The 22,601-nt window shown below is 40.9% G+C and overlaps 1 protein-coding gene across 1 annotated transcript in view; it reads left to right on the top strand.

Moving 5' to 3' along the window:
- The first annotated feature begins 18,308 nt into the window (after positions 1–18,308).
- The window catches only part of ARHGAP31 (Rho GTPase activating protein 31), a 110,283-nt gene continuing 105,990 nt past the window's right edge, over positions 18,309–22,601 (top strand). The window contains exon 1 of the mRNA XM_036883482.2: positions 18,309–19,200. Within this exon, the coding sequence (XP_036739377.2) occupies positions 19,101–19,200 (100 nt within the window). The 5' untranslated portion in view covers positions 18,309–19,100. The remainder of the gene's footprint in view (positions 19,201–22,601) is intronic.

Raw genomic sequence — 22,601 nt, forward strand, 5'->3', positions numbered from 1 at the left:
TTTATAAAGAAGAGATTAAGATATAGGCGACACAAAGGGACAACTGTGTGAAGACCACAGGGAGAAACGGGCCGCCTATAAGCCAAGGAGGGAGGCCTAAGAGAAGCCGGTCATGTCAATACCTTCATCTTGGACTTCTAACCTCCAGAATTGTAACAAAGTAAATTACTGTTGTTTAAGCTGCCAGGTCTGTGACATTTTGTTATGGCAGCCTTAGAAAACAAATATAGTCTTCTTTAATCTGAAGTAGTTTCTCATCTTTCCTTATCTTTTATAACATTGACATTTTTGAAGTGGACAGGCCTGTCGTTTTATAAAATGTTCCTTAAATTAAGCTTGTTTGATTGTTTCCTCATGATTAAATTTCAATTATACATTTTTGGCAGAAATTCAATAAAGAAGATATTATATCTTCAGAGAATCACATCATGCGTGACAGAAATTTGTATAGTTGGTTATCTCTAGCATCCCTTGTTTTTGGAACCCTAAACCACCATGTAAGAAGCCTAGTAAACCTGAGACTGCCTTACTCTGAGAAAGCCCATGCTAGCCATGTAGAGAAGACAAATGGAAAAATAAAAAGGGATGCCAGCCACCTCCCAACTGTTTCAGCCCTCAACCCCTCAGAGTAACCTTCAGCTGAGGCTTCAGACATCATAGAGCAAAGATGAGCCCTTCCACTATGCTATATCTGAATTCCTGAACCACAGAATCATGACATATAAGTAATAAATTGATGTTTTATGCCTCTAAGTTTTGGGGTCATTTGTTACTTCACAGTACATAATCAAAGCAGCCCATATATGATAATATTCTGCTAATGTCAAATTTCTTGAATTTGATCATTTATTATGGTTATAAAGGAAAGTGATTTTATAGTTAAGAATTATTTAATGGTGAGGTATGACAATGTCTGCAATTTCAAATGTTTCAGTTAAAATATATGTGTGTGTGTGTAAGAGAGTGAGTACACACAAATGTGGCAAAATGTTAACAGTTGATTAATCTAGGCAAAATGTATGTAAGTGCTCCTTGAATAAATTTTGTAACTTTCCTAAGCCTTGAAATTTTTCCCACAAAAAAGTTGAAATAAAAGAGAGAAAGGATTAAATCTCAAAGAGGAAGAATCGGTGACTAGACTTCCCTTTCTGGTGACAGGATGTGCCATCCCACCTGAAACATCTAAAAAAGAAATAGACAAAAATACATAAAACAATAATTTTCAGGATAAAAGAGATTGATTTCAAACAGAGGAGATGATTTCTGGGAGACAGGAAACAAGGTGAGTCCTACAATTGCCCCAGCTGACTACCTTGAGAGAGTTTCTGAGCATGGCAGAGGGAAGGGAAAGCTGAGACAGAGCCTGGCAGACTTCCTGAATTGAGGAGACAGACCCTAAAGTCCCAGGAGGCCTCAGCAGCTAGAGTTCACAGGACAAAATAACAGAGAAGACAGGTGCACTGAGACAGAATCCCAGAGATCTGCAGAGAATCCCCTACAAGTATTCATGATCAGTGCATGCATGGAAAGAAACTGCCCTAGACCAGGAAAAGAGCCATCTGTAAGGATTAGAAGGACTAGTTTTGTCATTCACACTGGGCTAGGAATAGTGCCTATTTCCATGATCCAGAATGGAAAAATTTATACTTCACAAGGCACTGGATAGAGCACTCAGGAAGGTCTTGCTTCACTAGTGGAGAAGAAGTAGCCCTACAATGAGCACTGCTCCAGACCTGTTATAGTAAAAGCAAGACCTCAGAAGATGAAAGTGTGACCAAATAACTTAGGTGTCTTCTAGAACAAAGCACAAAAAGATTTTTAGAGCTATAAAAATACCCAGCACTAAACAAGGTAATATTTACAATGTCTGGCATCCAAACAAAGATTGCAAGATACATAAAGATTACCAGGAAACAACTGATATGGGGAAAACTAAAGTTAGAGACATGGAAGATATTTTAAAAAGACACAAATTGAATTTGCAGAGATGGAAAGTAAAATGCATAACAATAATGTATAGCCCAGAAAGAGATAAATGAAAGTATATTAAGTTCTTTGTTTTATGCATGAAGTAGTATAATATCACTTTAAGATAGACTATGAGAGATAAATAATATACTATAAACCCTTAAGCAATGACTAAAATAACAAAACTGTAACTCATAAAGCAACAAAGGTGATAAAATCCAATCAAAATGAAACTCAGTCCAAAAGAAGGTAGAAAACCAGGAAAGGGGAACAAATAACAGATACAAAAAATGGAAAATGAATAGCAAGAGAATATATTCAAACCTAACTGCACTAATAATCAAATTAAATGCAAATGGTTTAAACATCCTGATTAAAAGGCAGAGATTGTCAAGTTAGCTAAAAAAGCAAGAACCAATAATATACCACCTTCAAAAAGTACAGTATAAAGACAATATAACAAATAAGTTAAAATAAAAGGGTGGAAAAAGATGTACCATACTAACTCTAGTCAGAAGAGAACAAGATGAGCTACTTCAAAATCAACAAAACAAATTTCAGAGCAAAGAATATTACCAAGGATACAGAAGATCATTTTATCTTATAAGGCTAAAAGGGTCAATTCATCAAGAGGAAATAGCAATCTTAAACATTTATGAACGTAATAACAGTGCTTCAAAGTTCCTTAAGTAAAAACTGATAGAACTGAGCAGATAAATAGATAAAAATACAATTACAAGCCAGAGATTTCAATACTCCTCTCTCAATAATTCCTAGACTAAGAATGCAAAACATCAGTTAAGATATAGATTTGAACATTATTAACTATTTGTCCTGATTGACATTTATAGAATACCCTACTCCAAAATAGCAGAATACACATTTTTCTCAAGTGCACAGAGAAATATTCTGGGTCATAAAACAAGACTCAATAAAATTCAGTAGTGTCAAGTCAAACAAACTATGTTCTCTGACGACAGAGGAATTAAATTAGAAGTCAGTATCTAAAAGATCCTTGGAAAATCCCCAAGTATTTGAAAACCATATGACACCATTCTAAATAACTTGAAGATGAATGAAAAAAAACAAAAGAAAAATAAAAATATATTTTTAACTGAATGAAAATGAAAACACAGCTTGTCTGAATTTGTAGATGCCATTAATTCAGTACCTAAGAAAGTTTCTTCCTTACAGAACTAGAAAAAGAAGAGCAAATTAAACATAAAGTAAACAGAAGAAAGGAAGCAATAAAGATCAAGGCAGAAATCAATAAAATAGAAAACAGTAAGTAGAATCAAATAAAGCAAAGATTGGTTCGTTGAGAAGAGCAATAAAATTAGTTATAAGCTCTACTTATGCTAATCAAGAAAAAAGAGAAATGACACAAATTATTAAATCAGGAATTAGGTGACATCACATATTCTACAGGTACTAAAAGGATAAAAAGAGATTATTATAAATACTCAATGTCAGTAAATTTCACAAGTTAGATAAAATGAACAAATTCCTTGAAAGACATCAATTACCACAGTTCACAGAAGAGAAATAGATGACCTAAACAGTCTTATATCTTTGAAAGAAAATTAAATTGTACTTAAAAGACTTCCTACATAGAAAACCCCAGGCCCAAATATCTAGTGAATTATAAAATTCTATATCACCAATTTTACATAAATGACTGTACTAATTCTATACAAGATTTAAAAAAAAAAAAAATCAAGACTTGGCAATACTTCCCAACTCAATGAGGCCAGCATTACCCTCCTTATACCAAAGCCAGACAAAGATGTTACAAGAAATGAAACTACAGATCAATACTCATATATAGAGAAGAAAAATTTCTAAATGAAATTTAAAAAAATTAAATCCAACAGTATAAAAGAGGATAATACAACTTGATCAAATGGGGTGGGTTCATCCCAACAGTACAGGACTGATTTAATGTTCAAAACTCAAACAGTAATTCACCATAGTAGCAAACCAAAGGAGAAAAACCGTGTAATAATCTCAATAGATGCAAAAATGACATTTGACAAAATCTAATATCCATTCCTGATAAAAACTTTCAGCAAACTAAAATATGAAGATGAAGGAACTTCTTCAATCTGCTAAAAGACATTTACAAAAAAATCTACAGCTAACATCAGATTCAAAGGTGAAATACTGAATGCTTTCCCACTAAGATCAAGACAGGGATGTCTTCTGTCACTACTTCTATTCAACATTGTATGTAGATCAGAAACTCTGCACATAATTTTAACAATCAAATTCAATAATATATATAAAGGATACTACATGATGACCAAGTGGGATTCATCCCAGGAATGACGGGTTAGTTAAATCTTTCAAAAATTAATGTAATTCATTCAGTCAATGGAATCAATGAATGTAATAAAAAAATCAATGTAATTCATCATATTAGCAAACTAAGAAGAAAAAACAGCTGAAATCATATTTAAACAAAAAAAATTGGAAAGAAAACTGCCCTTTTCCATAGATGACATGATTGTAGAAATTCCAATGGGATATACAAAAATGTTACAAAAAATAAAGAGTTTGGTGAGGCTGCAAGATACAAGATCAATATACAAAAATGAATTGAATTTTCATATATTAGCAATGAGCAATTAGAAATTGAAATTTTAAATTTACCACTCACAATAGCATAATAATATATGAAAGACTTAGGGATAAATATGACAAAAGATGTGAAAGGTCTTACACTGGAAATGACAAAACATCGCTGAGAGAAATTCAAGAAACCTGAATGAATAGAATGAGTAGAGATATATACTTTGTTCGTGAGTCAGAAGGCTCAGTATTGTCAAGATGTCAATTCTCCTGAGGTTAACCTGTAGATGCAATGCATTTCCAATAAAAATCCCAGAAGTTTCTTGGCAGAAGCCAGAAGCCAGACAAAAAAGCACACACTGTGATTCCATTTCCATGTTTTTCCAGAAAATGTTTTTCTTCAGAAATTGGCAAGCTGATTTTAAAAATCATATCCAAATACAAAAGACCTAGGATTCCTAAAAATGACTTTGTAAAAGAACAATACTACATGACTTCAAGAATTGTTATAAAGCTATTATAAGTAAAATAGTGTGGTATAAGTATACAGATCGATTAATGGAATATAATTAAGGTTCCAGAAATAAAGCCATACATATATATGATTCTTGACAAAGGCATAAATACAGTTTACAGGAGAAAGGATGGCCTTTTCAATAAATAGTGTTGAACAACTAGATATCCCCTTTGGAAATACCTCACCTCACACCATATACAAAAATCAACTCAAAATGAACCATTGACCTAAATGTAAAACCTAAATCTATAAAATGTCTAGAAGAAAATATGAGAGAAAATGTTTTAAGCAGGACTTAAAAAATTAAAACTTTTGCTTCTCAAAAAATACTATTAAGAAAATGGAAAAACAAACCACAGATTAGAATAAAAGTTTTGCAAAATATATCTGATAAAGGACTTGTATGCAAAGTATATAAATAACACTCAAACACAACAACAAGGGAAGCAACCCATATTTGGAAAATGGGCAAAAGATCTGCACAGACATTTCACCAACGAAGATACATAGATGGCAAATAAGCATATGACAAAATGCTCAACAGCATTAATAATTAGAAAAATGCAAATCAAAACCACAGGGAGATGTCACTACACAGCTACTTAGCATGGCTGAAATTTAAAATGGTTATCATACCAAGTATTAGCAAGGGTATGGAGCAACTGGGACTCTCATACACTACTGGTGGAAATGTAAAATGACAGAACCATTCTGGAAAACAGTCATTTCTTATAAAGTTAAACATACATCTACCATATGATCCAGCCTTTCAACCCCAAATATTTACTCAAAATAAAAGAAAATACATGTCCATACAAAGACTTGTACATGAATGTTCATAATACCTTTATTGGTAGTCACCAAAAACTAGAAACAACCCAAATGACAATCTTCAGGTGAATGATGAAACAAATTGTGGCATATCCATTATGATAGAATACCTGCCAACATAAAAAGAAATGAATTATTGATGAATGCAACAAGCATGGATGAATCTGAAAATTATGCTGAGTAAAACAAGGCAGACAAAAAAAGAGCACATTCTGTGATTCCATTTCCATAAAACTCTAGAAAATGCAAACTAATCTTAGTGATAGAAAACAAATCATATAGTAAATAGAACCTGGCTGGGGTGGGGGCCTGGGAGGAAAATGAGAGAGGAAAAACAATGAGGCATAAGGAAAATTTTAAGGGTGATGGATATATGCAATATCTTGATTGCAGTGATGATTTCATGTGTGTAAAATGCGAAAACTTATCAAATTGTGCATAGCACTATGGAAAAACAATGGAGAATGTTGTTATAATCTGCAAGTAGGGAAGCCTTTATAAGTATGATTCAATACTCAGAAATTTTAAGAATACAAAGATAAATTCAAAACATTAAAAAAAAATTTGCATGGAAAAAGCATTAAAAAACAAGACAAATAAATTGGAGGGAATCTTTGTAACTCATATTACAGGTAAAAGATTAAATTGCTTAATGTAAAAAAAATCTACAGGTTAGTAAGGAAGTTTGACAAAACCATTAGTAAAATGGGCAAAGTATATGAAGTGACGATTCACAGTTAAGGAGATATAAAGGCATCTTTATTTTATGAAAAGATGCTCATTTTCACTTACAAAAAATTAAATAATATTCAAATGCCAATTAAAATTACAGTGGCACAGATTTTTAAAAATTGTATTGATGTGAGTATGGGATAACAGGCAACCTTTTATTTAGCTATTGAGAGTGAAAATTAGTATGATTTCCACTGAGGACAATTTGGCAATATAATCAAACTTTTAAAAAATGCACATTGCCTCTGAACCAAATGTTCTTCCCTAGACAGTCCACAGATATTCAAGCATAGGTGTCTACAAGGATATTCAGCAAATCATTTGTCATGGCAAAATCAGAAACTGACTGATTGCTAGCAATAGGACCCAGGTAACTAAATTATGGCACATCCACTTAAATGTCAATTAAAAAGGAAGGAAGCAGCTATATGGATGTGGATATGGAGATAGAAGGATCTCCAAAATCTATTGCTAAATTAAAAAATAAAGTTCTCCACAATGTATTACCATCCATGTAGGGAAAAATAGGAATATACTTGTATAATTGTAAATGCATAAAATATCTAAAAAATGATACATAAAAACTAATAAGAGTAGTTCCTTCTGGAAAGAAGAACTGAATGGCTGAAGGACAAGTGTGAAAGGGAGATTAACTTTTTGCAGCACACCTATTAGTTCCTTTTTATTATGTAGTGTGCATATTTATTACTTCTTCACAAGTAAAATAAACAATAGTATTAATAAGGACTGGAGATTCTCAGTGATGTATTAAGAAATGCATATGTCAATTTTAAAAAGGCAATTACAAATTCTAAATGAAACAAAGTTTAAAAACGGAAGCATGAAATAAGGAGCAAACCATGTGACATTATTTACCCAAGTTTTTCAGTGTAAGAATGAAGAATCCCCTCAGCTTGATGCTTATTTCATTCTCCTTTGAATAGCTCAGGTTTAGAGATATTGAATTAGTTTCTCTTTTGAGCCAATCAGTTTGTATTCTGTAGCATAATCATAAACTGTAATTCGTAGACTGATTTATTGATTTCAATTTTTAGGATCAATCAATAAAATGCAGACAAATTAATTTTACTTACAGAATAAAATGCAAATGCTATAAACCTGAACATTGTAAATGGAAAGGTAGAGAAGATGGAAATTGGGAGCTAGATAGGGAGATTGGGTGGAAGTGAGGGGTAGGAAGAGGTGAAAAGTTGTCTGAGGATCCTATTTTTCTTGTACTACCTGGTAGGGAATCAAGAATTACTAGCTACATTGATGGAACAGGAATTCAAAGGTTAAGCATAGTATTTAAATGTATAAATATAAACAAAAGAATAATAGGAAATAACATAATTAACAAAGCACAAAAGGGGAGAAAGAAGTGGGAGAGTCTCAAGGGGCTATATCTCTCATCACTCACGGCACAGGGTTAACAGACACTGAAGTAAATAAATAAGGAAACAGTGCTGTAAGCATAGAGTTTATAATTACAGCACTAACAATGAAAAGAATTAAAAACAAATTATTGAAGGTGGTTACCTTTGAGTGGAAAAACATGAGGGTGGGGTGGGGGTTGAGGAATAAAGCAAAAAGATTCTTCTTTTTCCAATTAATACCAGTTTCTACCTTTTGAATTTTTTAACCATGTGCATGTATTATTTTTATAATAGATATTCCTAATACAATTTTACCACTTTAGTTCTGTTTAATTTAAGGCACATGAGGAAAATATAATGTATCTATTTTTAAAGTTTTATGGCCTGAGCATTTATATTTTCCAGATAAAGCTAAGCCACTTCATAGCCTGTCTCTGTACCATGTTATTTTCCAAAGAAACACTAACCCACATCCAAAAATAACAGAAAGCCAATTTAAATCTTTACTGAAGTATCATGAAGACATCAAAGGGAGATTCCACTCATAATGCATCACAAAACCTCTTAAAATGTTCTTGCCCTGACCCTCTTTTCATATCTCACACCACATGGTAGCTACTCTCAAATCTCTGTCCTCCTTCTCTTCAAACTTCCACAAAACACATCCCACACTGACTCTTATCTCCTTTACTCTCCATTTCTGGGCATATTCTCTTCTAAGTCCCTACCGTTCAAATACAAATCAAACTTCCCCTGATGTCCATTTCATCCCTTTCCACAGTGTCTTTCTTTTTAGCCCGGGGAAACTAGCATTATTGCAATGTTATTTCTAAAAGGAAATCAATTCCTATTTCCAAAAAATTAATGCTGAACAAACAGTTGAGACATATCTTGCTGGAACTTAAAAGCTGGAAAGTTCTCTATTGTAATAATCTGAAAGATAGGAGGCAACTTTTATTCATTTTTGTATTTTGAGAGCCAATGACATGTATCACAAACCAAATGCATGTTTTACTGTGGAACTGTAGTTTGGAATTCTACTTTTATGGGAGTGAGAGATAAGAGAAGGAAGGAAACTTATGTTTGCTGAGGGTCTACTATGAAGCAGGCATTGTGCCTCAATGGTGGCAGTGCAGCCTTCTACCTCCTTTTTTAGATCAGTAATTCTCAAACAGGAGAAAGAAATGCAATCTGAAAGAACCCTCCATGTAATGCTCTTATTCCTGACTATGTGTGAGCACACACATCATAAAACGCTCTCATATCCCTGATACACATAAACCAAGACACTCTTACAAACAGTGATGTGTCCAAAATACTGTTTGACCTTTAAGTGTCAGGGACGGGGGAGAAAGATGAACCTCCGATGGAAACTCTGTGTTTGTGTGTGTGTGTACATATATATGTGTTGTGTGTGTATCTGTAATGCATATACACTCAGAGCTGCCCACTAGATGGCAAACCCACATCTCAAATGTTGATGACTGTGATGCCCCTTCTGGGCATTTTAATAACTCAAGCCAAATTCCTGTAAGGCCAAGATATTATATACAGCTTAAGGAGTATGTAAATTAACTTTGTGATGATGGTCTTCCACATAATTTCTAGGCATAGAGGTTAATTTACAGCTCCACAATTTCTAGAATCTACTATGACTTATTTTCCATGCAAAATAAAGTGTTAATACAGATAAATTAAATTCCCTTACTGTTCATCTGATTTCGTGTTTCGGCTTCAAAATGAACTAATTGTGGAACTACAGCAAGCGATAAGGCCAGGATCTGACCCCAAGCAGTTTAACTCCAGAAGATAGGCATTAACCAGGATGCACCTCCAACCCTCGCTAGTGTGAGAGGGAAGTTACCAAGGAAGAATGAGGTGCCCTGCCCCCTAGTTTTGCAGCAGCCATCTGTCCCTCCCCCAACTCCCACATCACTGTCAGACTAGCTGACACTGCCCTGCTCACAATTCTCCAGTGGTTCCCCACTACAGGATCAACTCTGAACTAGCACAAGCCAGACAGGCTACCAATCTCTCCCACACCCAACCACTGACCTGCTTTCCACTCCCTGAACAGTGGGCATACACACCTTCGTATCTCTAGAAATACTACCCTTGCTGCCTTGAAATTCCTCTCTCCTTTTATCTACAGGAACAACTCGCCTCTCCTCTAGCCTCCACCATGGTCACCTCCTCTAAGGTGCTGTTCTCTGACTTTGCCAGGCAATTAGGCATCCCCATTTCAGTGCTCTCACCATGCCATTTATCTCATGATATGGCAACTGCCAGAGCGCCTGGCTCTCTTGCCTCTAGAGTGAGCACTCCATGAGGTTGTGGATGGTGCCTTTCCAACTTCGTGTCCTCAGCACCAAACCCAGTGTCTGGCATATAGAGGCTACACAGTAAATTTGAGTGGTTGAATAAATTAATAAATGCTAAGTGTGAATAGCCAGACTTTGGAGGTTCTCTTAAACATCCAGCCTTCAGGTTCTGGCATATAGAAAGGAGGTAAGTCCTACACTGAATACCCTGCAGAGTTGTGGGAGGGGGTGGGGGAGCAGGGGGCCAGAGCCAGAGAGGCCCGCTCAGGGAGGCCGCAGGGCTATTACAGGGGTCCCACTGGCTTCCTTTCTCTGGTGTCCCAAGGATAGTCCTTCAAAACATTAAAATTCCCAAGAAGGAGCCCCCCACCCCAAACCTCCCATGTCCCACCATCCTTTACAATCAGGTGAATCTCTGACTCTTGTTATAACTACTCTCCTTGACCTCCATTAGAACTCCTTGCTGAAATGAGAATTCTTTCCATAAAATTGCTTAATGTCACTGCCAGCTAGAAGTACAGATATTTCTGGGGGCTCCACCAAAAGACTTCCTCAGAGATTACTTCAACGAGTACGATCTTAATCATTAGAGTTACAGGATCCAGGGCAGGAGTGGGGGCTCGCTCTGCTCCTGAACTATGTTGGCTGCATTAGTTAACCAGGGCTGCCATAAAAAAATATGCAAACTGGGTGGCTCTAACAACTGAAATTCATTATCTCACAGTCCGGAAGACTAGAAGTCAAGATCAAGGTGTCAGCAGGGTCAGTTCTTTCTAAGAGAATTGATTCCATGCATTTCCCCCTGTGGCAGTTTTAATCAGTCAGGTGCCATGAGATCAGAGAGGACTGCCATGAAGTCACATCAAAGTAAGTTGGATAGATGATAGATAGATAGATAGATAGATAGATAGATAGATAGATAGATAGATAGATAGATAGACACACACCTGACTTTGAAAAACTACACATGTAAAAGAGAGTTCTGTACATTTGACTAGCTTTTAGGATCTGTACAGAGAACTAAATACTTGTATAAAGAGGATTGAAAAGAGCAAAATGTTTCCTGAAACACAAGATTTTCAAGTGTGATTTTTTTATTACAAACTGGTACCATTTCCCCACTATCACCAACCCCCACAATCTTGTAAACATATATCCAAAAGGCACAATGAAAAACAACAGTAATATATTATCTAACTTACAAATGTACAGTTTTAGGGGCACAATTACATACTGAGGGTTACATATCTGTAAGCTACTGTAACTCCTGTCCTCAGACAAATTTCTGTATACTATGCTTCCAAGTTAGGAATAAAAACAGGCCTGGGGACACCAGAGTTGTAAGCAATCTTCCATGTCAGAAAACTGTCTAACAAAGTAATCTTACCCTTTCTGAAAAATTTTTCAGGCTCAAAACAGGCTTAAATGAAAAGGAAATGGTCTCAAACCATGTCAGAACTGGGAAAGATAAAAATAAATAAGTGAATAAAATAAACTAAATGTCTTATAAATATGTTTTGTATGCGACAAGATGGGAATGTGACCCCAAGAAACTGGGTAATGACGGAGGAAACAGAAGTACCGCTCAGTGAGAAGACAATAAGAATCACTCATTTGTGTGTAAAAGCAAGCACAGTGCTAGGCTCTTTTCTCATTTTATTTAGTCCTCACAGCAACCCTACAGGGTAGTTATTATCACCTGGATTTAACAGAGGAGGCTCGGAGAAGTTAAGTAATTTGTCCACCAAGGCCAAGGGACAAATAAGTGGCAGAAGCAGATAAGGAACCCAGGCCAGCCTGAGCCCACAGCCCAGGTGCCCAGAGCTGGTGAGGGGCCTGTGGGGGTCCAAAGCTTCCATTAGAGGCCTCTACCACATCTCCGTCTCAGAGAGGACTGAGTGGGGGCACCAGGCCTGCTGAGGAAAGCTGGAAAGTGTGGTGAGGAGAGTTCAGGGAGGAGAATGCAGAGGTAGATTATACATCACAGCCTAACAACAACTGTGCATTGGGAAAACAATTTTGTTCAAGAGGGCTATTTATAGGGATGTTTTTCCTCAGCACTCCCTTCCCCCATCTCCTCCCTTTTGTGTTAAGAGGCGCCTGGCAGATTGGTAGAGGGTTACAGGCAAAGCACAGGAAACTCTGGAACACAATGAACGGGGCGGGGACAGATCCCCACCCACTGAAGAACATCATTTGCTGCAGTATTCAGAGACCCTGCGGAGACAGATGGAGTTCAGAGGCTTCTCTGCTCTTTCTCCACCACAAAGAAGGTAATATGCCCAAAGTGGTGTGCAACAGAGTAAAAGGGGAAGCAGAGGCAGAATTAAAGGCATTAAAACAAACGAAATACCAAGGTTACTGAAATCAAATAGCCACCTCAACCCCTCTTCTGAGGACTCCTGAATTCTCTGAGGAATCAGGTTTTCCTACCCGAAGCCTGTGTTCACCTTGGGAACTACAAAGATACAGAGCAGGGAATGAGGGAAGTGATCCCAGACCCAGCTTCGGAGCAGTACTCCGGGACCTACTGCTAGGTCTTCAGGACAGACCCAGACAGGCCTCTTGGGGCTGCTGCTTACAGGCACAGCCCCCCACAACCTTCCCTCTGCGCCACTGAACAGAGGCCTCCAGCCGAACGGATCCAAGTTCAGACTTGGAAGTTAAGGCCAGTCCCAGTGCAGATCCAGACGTCGTATAATTGCAATTCAACCCCCAGCACTTGGCTCTCCCTCTGGCTTTGTGAAGTCTTTTCTCCACATGCGACTCTAGGAAGGAAGATTCCTGCTGCTGTTGGGTGGCGTCCCGTGCCCATGGTAGAGCGGGACAAGGGAGTCTGTGTTGCCTGCTTTGTTCTGAAATACTGAAGACTCATTTAGTGCTACCCTGTATTAGGAGTCAAATGTCATTTTGGTTTTTAAAACGCTCAGCAGAACACAAAAGATCTCCAAACCCCTTGTGTTTGAACACCATTCAATGCAGAGAAATTAAGAGTATAACTAAAATATTGGTGGGGAGAAACTTACTTATCAAGTAATTTCAAACACTATGCACAGATGTCTCATCTAATCTGTAGTCCTAAACTCTCAACTTCTACCCAGTCCTGTTTTTTTACACTATCAAAGGACATTTAGTCCTGAAAGCTCACAGGGAAATATATAAATGGATTTGGCTTTTGGTTTGGAGTCATCTTGGACTCCACCGTCTCCTACATCTAGTCTTCTAACTTAAAGTCTGAGGTTCCAAATTAGTAGGCAGGGGTACCAATCAATAAAATTTTATTATAAAAAGTTAGTAAGACTTCCTTTTTACAATCAAATCTTTCTTTTTCACTCTTCCTTTATCTTCCACCCTTTCTACCCCAAAATGCCTCGTTGATGGTGAAGCAACTGAATCACATTCATAGTAGGGGAAGTAAGGCTGGAGAGCAGTTTCCCAATACTTTTTTTCTTTTTTTTTTTTTCCCTGAGTAATGCAGTTTTGCAATTCTGGGAACCAAATAGGAACTAAAATACACAATGCTTCAGAGGGAGAGGCAGAGAGAGATACTATGATGTATAATAATAACAATGTCTGTTCTTCACCTTTTAAGAGGGAAGTGGAACCATTTAAAGCCCTTCTCCATTCTTATCACCAGAACTGCTCACTCTTGGAGGCCCATTTAGAAGCAAAACTGGCTTTACTGGTTGCTAGATAGTGGAGCAATGGGAAGTCAGCTGGCATGTCGCAGGATATACCACTGGCAGACTAAATACTGCCCCTGCTTCTGGGACTGGGAGACTAACCTTGGCTCTTGTTCCTTCTCCCCCATGACACTGACCACTCCTCCTCTCTGTTCTGTTTGGTTAGAGATTGGTAATGTAGACCTCCCCAACACCTCTTACTCAAACTCATTTGCACAATTTGCAGCTCAACCTAAATCTGGGACCCCATGGCACAGGGAAATACAATAATGGAGCTTGGGATGCCCAACTTTAAGAATTCCTTTTGCTCTGCCAGTCTCATCCTCTACTGGCTGCCGACCCTTGGGGTACTGGTGGCTGGGGCTAGGGGGCACAAGGCCTCTTCCATAGAAAAGCCTTACCCAACATATTAGTCTGAAATACCATGGACTGGAGGACTTAAACAACAGCAATTTATTTTCTCACAGCTATGGAGGCTGGAAGTCCAAGATCAAGATGTTGCAGGCTCGGTTTCTCCTGAGGCCTCTCTCCTTGCCTTGCAGATGGCTGCCTGCTCACTGTGCCCGCACATGGCCTTTTCTCTGCTGTGCACATCCCTGTTATTTCTCAGGTGTCTTAATCTCCTCGTCTTACAAGGACACCAGACTGGATTAGGGCCCACTCTAATAGACTCATTTTAACTTAATCACCTCTTTAAAGGCCTCATCTCTAACTACAGTGAGATTCTGAAGTCAGTCAGATTAGTGCTTAGACATACAAATGGGGGCGTTGAGGTGGGGGGTGGACAGTTCAGCCCCTAGCACTCAACAACCAATGACCAGCCTAGCATCTTTAAACTGGAAACAAGGAGGTGAAATGGGGAAGGAAAATGTACCCAGCAGGAGGATAAGCTAACATTCTAGTACCTCAGAATGGAGAATTTAGAACACATTAATCACAGTCTCTGGACAAGGAATCATAAAAGAGAATTTTATTAGTTGGGCATTAGGAAAGGAGGGAGAACTCTAAAATTGCTGATTGCTAATTCTGGTTTTATGGACAAACCAGGGAAAAGAAAAAGCTAGATCTCAGGTAACATTAAAATCCCCCAATACCCACTCTTTGTCTTCCATATCTATTTACAGCTATTATCCTTGGTGAGTGGAGGAATGGGACAGCACACTTTGATAGGCATCAGTGTTCAATAGTTTCAGGTAAGATAAATCATAGGCAAACAGAACTCTTCTGTGGGAGCTCCATGTGCGTGAAGTGCTTTGTACTATGATAACCTGTTAAAGACATAGTTTATGTTATCAACGAATAGCTTAATTAGTGCTTTTGTTAACATTCCTGCACTATCTGCATATAACTTTGCTTCCTAGGAGTTGCTTCTAGGAGTCCTAACAGAAAAACCCTCTGAAACCAAATCTGAACTCAGCAATGGGAGTGGAGGGGGACAGTTTTCCAGCTCCCTGAGTCAAGCTGTCACTGTGTAGCTTCACAATTTGGCTTGATAAATTGTGAGTTCTTCCCACCGTAAGGTATAGATAATTGAGAGTTATCAGAGACAAAGAACCACCATGGCCACAAATGAAGTGTTTGTTCATGAGCCTGGGCGTGCTGGATACCTTGCCCTGTGTTCAGTATTATCTCAGCGCTGAACCTGAAACAACTGGAACCCATCACGAAGCAGGGGACAAAAAGGTCTTGGGCTGTTCCAGGATGCAGAATTTATGACTGTGGACTCCCTCTGGGGAATCCTCAGTAAAACACAGAAGAATCTTAGGGCTGTGTAAAGGTCACTAGCTTTACTGGCAAGTTAGGCAGCCCTGTTTGTGACAACCTATACCTGCTGGGTTTAATGGTGATTAAGGGCACCTAGTACACAGCTATTATACTGTGGTGTATTTGGCCCTGAACAACATGGGTTTGAACAGAGTGGGTCTAGTTACGTGCAGATTTTTTTCAATAAATATACTGGAAAACATTTTGGAGATTTTCTACAATTGGAAAAAACATTGACTTTTCTGTAGCTTACTTTAAGAGTTCAGTATGTAATACACATAACATACAAAGTGTGTGTTAATTGACTTTATGTTATTGGTAAGGCTTCTGGTCAACAGAAGGCTATTGTAGTCAAGTATTTAGGGAAATCAAAAGTTGTGTATTTTCAAATGTGTTGTGGGGACAGCACCCCTAACTTACACATTGTTCAAGGACCAACTGTATTTGTAAGGTGCTATTTCCTTACTTAAGTGGTGGACTTTATTGTGAGAGAGACTATATTCAACAGAAATTTTATATAATAAAAACTAATATTTGAATAATTAGTTAAATTATTGTAGCAATGTAAGCCTCCTAATTTTGATAGTTGTACTCTAGTTATATAAAATACTAATATTAGGGAAAGTGGAGTGAAGTTATATGGGAATTCTTTGACTATTATTTGTAAATTTTTATAAGCTGAATTTACTTCAGAATGAAAAGTGAAAATGATTTTAAAGATTTAACAAGGTGATTCAAAGGGTTTGACTATTTATCCATAATTTGTGCCCTGGGGGCTTGGCTAGGGTAAAAAAGCATCCTTTCAGCCTCTTTGCTGTCAAAGTGATGAAATCCACTGTAGGTCAGATGAAATAATGAATATGAAAGTCCTTGCTAAAATAAATTCCTAAACAAATGTCCATACTAATAATTACAGTCTCCGATGGAGATGCTTCTCCATGAATAAAGGGAGGAAATAGCCATTATACTAAATACTGAATGTTCTCTAAGCCTACAGCATGCTTAGAAATTACTGTCCTGGCAACAGGGGACAGGGAGTCTTTGATGGGTTTTGAACAAAGCAGGCATGAAACAACTTCAGGAAGATGTTTCAGGCCATTAGTACACAGGATGAATGGAACAGGAAGAGATGGGACTCAGAAAACCCCAGTAGGAGTATTCTGATAATTGGGGAGTGAAAGATCCTCACTGAATGGGCCAGGAAAGGAGGAAAACCAAAGGAGATGCATTTTGAAGGACTCATCAGTCTGGGCAGGACTGGCCTGGAGGTGGGGGTGGAAAAAGAGAAATGAGTCATTGGTTACTTGAAGATGTCTCACCAAGATGATGGGCAATTCTGGTGTCACTGAGAGACAAATGGAAAGAAGGAAGGAGGCACCAGACACAGAGCTTAGTCTGAGAACTCAGTGGCTCCAGAGACCAGGCAGGTGAAAAGTGGGGAAGACAGGCTGTGGGGGTTTCGAAACTGGAAGGTTCATCTCTCTAAAGAGGGTGTCTCCAAGGGGGCTCTCACAACCTGGCATCAGCAGTCCTTGCCGTTCGGGAATGTACTTTCCGTGTTATCGGATCTGCCATTTTTGCAAGAGAAACCAGAAATCCACATCTCTTATGTGAAATCACTTCAACTCTTTAACGTTGGCAATTAATTCTTGCAAATGTTAAAGCATGGTGGGCACCAAACCAAACATACAAGTAGAGGCCAGATTCAGCAGCCAGGCTATCAATTGTGGCTCTGATGAAGAGAGAAAAGGTCAAGGTTCATAAACTATCACAGTGATATCTGGGGAGATAAGAGAAAGTAGAGATTCAATTAACTAAAATACAGTCTGTAAAGCTTTTGCCAGCAGTCTGAGCTGTATGAATGTCCCTATCCTCAAGTCTATATATGGATCTGAATTTACACAGGAAGTTTAATCTAATCCTCAAACGGTTAAATCACAAGAATTCGAGTGCTTACTGTGTGCTGAGAACACCGAAGTCAAGGAATTTCAAATCTAACTGGAGAAGAAAAAACATGCCCTCCTGAAAACTTGAGACAAATTACGAAACAACCTGGGGGACTGCTTTCTCCACAGCATACTGGAATATCGGAGTCACTTTAAATCCTGAATCTTCCCCCTCCCCCCGCAGATTACTTTCTTTCATCAAACTTTGCGATAATGCCCGTGCGGGCGCGCGCGCGTGTATGAACACCAGTGTGTAACCAAAAATCCGATTTCCTGGGCAGGGGTTGCAAAGCGCAGCCTCGGTCCTTCCCTCGGCGCTGGAGGAGAGTTGGTCGGGTTGGGGGTACCTGGGCGCGTGAGAGGAGGACGGGAGGGGCCGGCGGAAAACCTCCCCCTGCCAGGTTTCTCCGCTGGAATCTCTTTGTTTCTGTCATTACTGTTTAAGTGTTTGTGTAGGAGAAGGCAGACACCAAAATAGAAAGTGCCAAGGAGATGATGACAGTGAGGATCAAAACAAGGCAGGACTTGTTTTCAGTCCCACCTAGCACCCCGCGTCCAGCAAGCCCGCGAGCCTGCCGCCCTCTTCAAAGCGGGCTCGGTGGGGCAGGAAGCGGGCGCTGGGGCTGCGGGTCCTCTCGGGCGCGCGGCGGCTTCCTCGCGCGCGGCCCGCTCTGCAGAGCGGCCGGCCGGCTCGCCCGAGAGCGCGTTCCTCCGCCCCGCGCTCCTCCACCCACCCACCTACTTCCTCCGGCTCCGTACACTCCAGCACAGAGCTGCCAAAAATTTCCACCCTCCGCCCCCCTCCCTAGCTGACTTCCTTCCAGCGTTTCCTGAGCTGGATGATCCTAGGATTTGTAAGACAGGAAAAAAAGGAAGGCGCGAGGGCGGGCGAGAGAGACAGGATGCTTGTTTTGCGCTCTCCCATCGCCGTCTGAAGGCCAGGCAGCGGGCGCCGGGAAGAGGACCCACGGCGGCCGCCGGGTGTCCCTCGTCCTCGCTGCCGCCCGGCTCCCGCGCGCTCGCCCTCCAGGGCAGCCCCAAAGGCGGAAGGGGAGCTCGTCCTGCCCCTGAAGCGGAGGGAAACACCCCAAGACTCCGCGGGAGCCTGTGAAAGTCCCTGGGACTCCGAGTGAGGAAGCGACACTCCCCGGCGAGCCGGCCCGCCGCCGCCAGCTCTGCACGGCCTCCGGCACGGCGGCCCTGGAGGCGCGCGCCGTGGAGCTCAGGCTCGCCGCCCGCACCGGGCTCAGTGGCCCGCGGGCTGGGTGCGCGCTGCCGGGCCCCGCTCTGCCGCCGGCGCCCGCCGCGAGTCTAACCCCGGAGACCACCCTCGGCGCGGGGCCAAGCACAGGGGAGGCGAGGCGGAGGGGCAACCTCGCTGGGACTAACTCATGAAGAACAAGGGTGCCAAGCAGAAGCTGAAACGAAAGGGAGCCGCCAGTGCCTTTGGCTGTGACCTGACCGAGTATCTGGAAAGCTCAGGACAGGATGGTAAAGTGCCTTTGCCTTTTGCTTTTCTTTCTTTTTGTTTGAGGGGCTGTTATAGATTCAGTCCATAAGTTAATGTATTCCAGGCCTGTGCTCTCGCTGTGCTTTTTTCCCCCCTCGGAACGTATGTGATTCTCACGGCGCACAGCTCTGCCACCCCGACGTGCAGAGGTTGTGTCAGTCCTTCCGTTCGTCCACACGAGCCGTTAATGGGCGGGGCTGCTGCCAGTTTCACCGGCTACCTCTGGAGGATGGGGGTGGGTGGGAGCTGCCGAGGTCCCGGTCGCAGACTTTGGGTTTCGGAGGGAGGGATGCGGGCTGGGCGCGTGGGGTGGCGATCAGTGAGTGGGATTCCTGGGTAACGAACTGTGACCGCCTTAGGTGTCCCTCCGGGCTCTCCAATTTCGTCGGCTCACGAAATCTTTTTTTATTAATGTGCTGGAAGGCAGGGGGTGCAGTGGATCCTGGCTGCGGGAGTGGTTGCACAAACATTTTCTGAATTTCTGAACTGATGCCAAATATATAATGCCTCCCTCCCTCCCTTTCCCAACCCCCCAGGACCCTTTACCGCCTCTTGGCTTTCAGATTAGCATTTGGCGTGTTAGACAAGAAGAGTGTTGTAAAAAGGTCAGAGGGCCTGGATTTTAAAATAGTTTAGGGTATGTGAAAGAAAAGGAGACCGCCTCTGTTTTCAAGGTCAGATGGAGGGGTGGGAGTGTGAAGTGGAGAGAGTCCTGCAGAGGACAGACAATTTTAAACATTTGTTAGGGGAGAGGGAAAGAAAACAATCTAGAATACAATAACAGCATTTGAGGTCAGAAGTTTTTAATCATAGGAAAGTTGGGGAAATTGAGCAATAAATGACTCCTTTTGTAAGTCTGACTGGCCCTGTACTTACCCGTGACAAAAAGGCCTTGTCTTCAGAAACTTAAGTGATAGAGAAAATAGTCCCCTATATGGGCTGAGTGTTTATACATAGATAAATACTACAAAGGGAGAAAATGGACGGCTGTTTAACTGTGCAGAATATCTCTGCCTGCAGAAAAATAAGCTCAAAAACGATTTGACTAGCTCATATCAAATATGCATCTCAAAAACAGTGCAATGCTTTTGTTCCAGTTCTGCTTTTTCAAAGACTCAGCACCACCTAGTAATTTGCAGTGGTATGATATTCCTGTGGCATTCTGGAGTTCAGTCTGCTGTGTCTTTAGGACAAATGGCTTAGTATTTTAGGGCCTGTGGGACTGCAGGTTTCAAAAATGCCCCTTTGAAATTGAGGCATAACCAAATCAATTAATTTAATCCTCTCCAATAATCTGGAAAGGTAGATTTGAAATAAAATCGCTTGGATTGAGGTGTTTTGTTTTGTTTTGTTTTTAATGTGATAGCACTCTAGGAATACATCTTACCCACTCCCCACAGAAGTTCAGAATGAAATGTTTCCCTCCACCTGTGTTGGCAGGGGACTTAGGTACGGCCAGGTTCACTAGGAATGCTCCTGGAATGCCACCTTCCACCATGGGGGGGTGCTATTCTGGGACTGCCCTCCGAGCTGTGACAGTTACACAGGGCTGCTTGCCAGCCCTGCCCCGTTCTCACATAGTTCACAGATCACAGGATGGGCCAGGAATCCCAGGATTCTGTGAGGACATCTCAGAGGCAGACTTAGGTAGTCCTTCTTTCCCTTGCTTTTTATTTTGGACTTCCATATATGTTTCATTAGGGGTAAAAAAAAAAAAAAAAGGGAGGGGGCTACTGCTTACAAAAAAATTGAAAACCAGTATCCAGTGCACCCCACTCTGGGCAAGAGGTGAGGAAACCCAGAGACGTAAATGCCTGCCTGAGGTCATGCAGTGAGGCAAGAAGGGTGCAGAGGGCCCTGGCCTACCAGGCTCCTCTCCCCTCCCAGGCTTCCTTGTCCAGGCCAACATTCTCCTCTAATGATTTTTTCCCCCTAAATTGAAAGCAGACAGCCCTGTCCCAGGATCAGTAGATGTTAAAGACTGCCATACCTGAATAGACTGCAGCTTTACAATGAAGGGAACTGACCCACTTAGTGATCCATACCCACTTATTGTGCCTTGCAGGAATTAAACATGCATAATAAACAGCTTATATAAATAAGAGTAGTAAGGATTTGTTTTTGCCACATCCAAAACCAGTTAGGTAGTTGTCTCTTCTTATAATGTAGCATCAATAGGCAAAATCAGTACTAATGATTTTCTCTAAAACAATGTGCCCTCCTTATGGACTTTATGAAACAAGTATTGATTAATAGACAAAGCCTAGACTGTGTTCCCCAGGAAGAAAACCTGATCTGGGTGCTTCCTCTTTGTCCACCACCCTGGACGTTCAGCCCAGAATCCTGAGTGACAAGTCAGTATGGTAACTAGGAGCCAGAAGGCTGGGAGTGCCTGACAAAACTGACATCGTGCCTACTGAACTTTGGAGGTCAAGGGTGGTGTGATGGACCTGGGTAGGGACAGAGAAAAAATGGATTCAGATCTGGGAGTACAGGGCAGAAGGGAAGAACAAAGACAGAAGGAAGCTGAGGCCACCCCTGTGCTGGGACAGGGAGGGGGAGCCCCAGCTGGGGTGGAGGGCAAAGCTGGTGACAGTTAGCTGTGCTGAGGCCATCCAGACATGGGGAAGCTGTACCCCTGAGGCTGAACGCAGAGGACAAGTGTCATCCACTTCTATAATTCGCTGTGGCCCAGCTCTGCTACCTTCAGTTGGACAAATCTGACAAGGCAGGGTGTGTGGGTGACAAATAGGTGTTCAGCTGAGAGTGGATGCTGCTCAGGGCCATGTGTCATCCTTAATCTGTAGGAAGCTGATGAAAAACAGAAACCCTTTCCAGTAAAGCGTGTACGTGCACGTGCGCGCGCAAACACACACACACACACACACACACACACCATGTATACAGTTTCTGTGGGCATCCACATATGCCAAGTTTAGACCCTCCTGCTGATCATTCCCAGTTGCACAGAGGCCTGATGTGAAGGGCTAGTTTCTCCCTTTTGCTTCTTGGGTCACTTTTCTCCAGTCTGTTAAAAACACCCCAGAATGACATGAAGTTGCTCCTGGCCAACTTGGCCAGCACCTTTTTCACTTCCCCTCCAGCACAGTGGCTGCTGCCCCAACCCCCAGTTCTACCCTGGGAACCAGATAACTTTCTCTTCCTGTCTGGAATAGAGGGAGAAGATTATTCCTTCCTTACTGCTAATGCAGAAGAAAGTAGTTTTCTTTTTCTTCTTTTTGACCACTGAATACAAAGGCCCTTGCTTGCGGCATGTAATGAACACCACATCATTTTGTCGCCTGTAGTTGGGAGGCTCTGGGTGAAGCCCAGCAAGGCCAGAGTGTATCCAGGAGCATTTCCTACCTCTCTCCTCTGAGCC

Source organism: Manis pentadactyla, chromosome 1, assembly GCF_030020395.1.
Source record: "Manis pentadactyla isolate mManPen7 chromosome 1, mManPen7.hap1, whole genome shotgun sequence".
NCBI classification, from domain to species: domain Eukaryota; kingdom Metazoa; phylum Chordata; class Mammalia; order Pholidota; family Manidae; genus Manis; species Manis pentadactyla.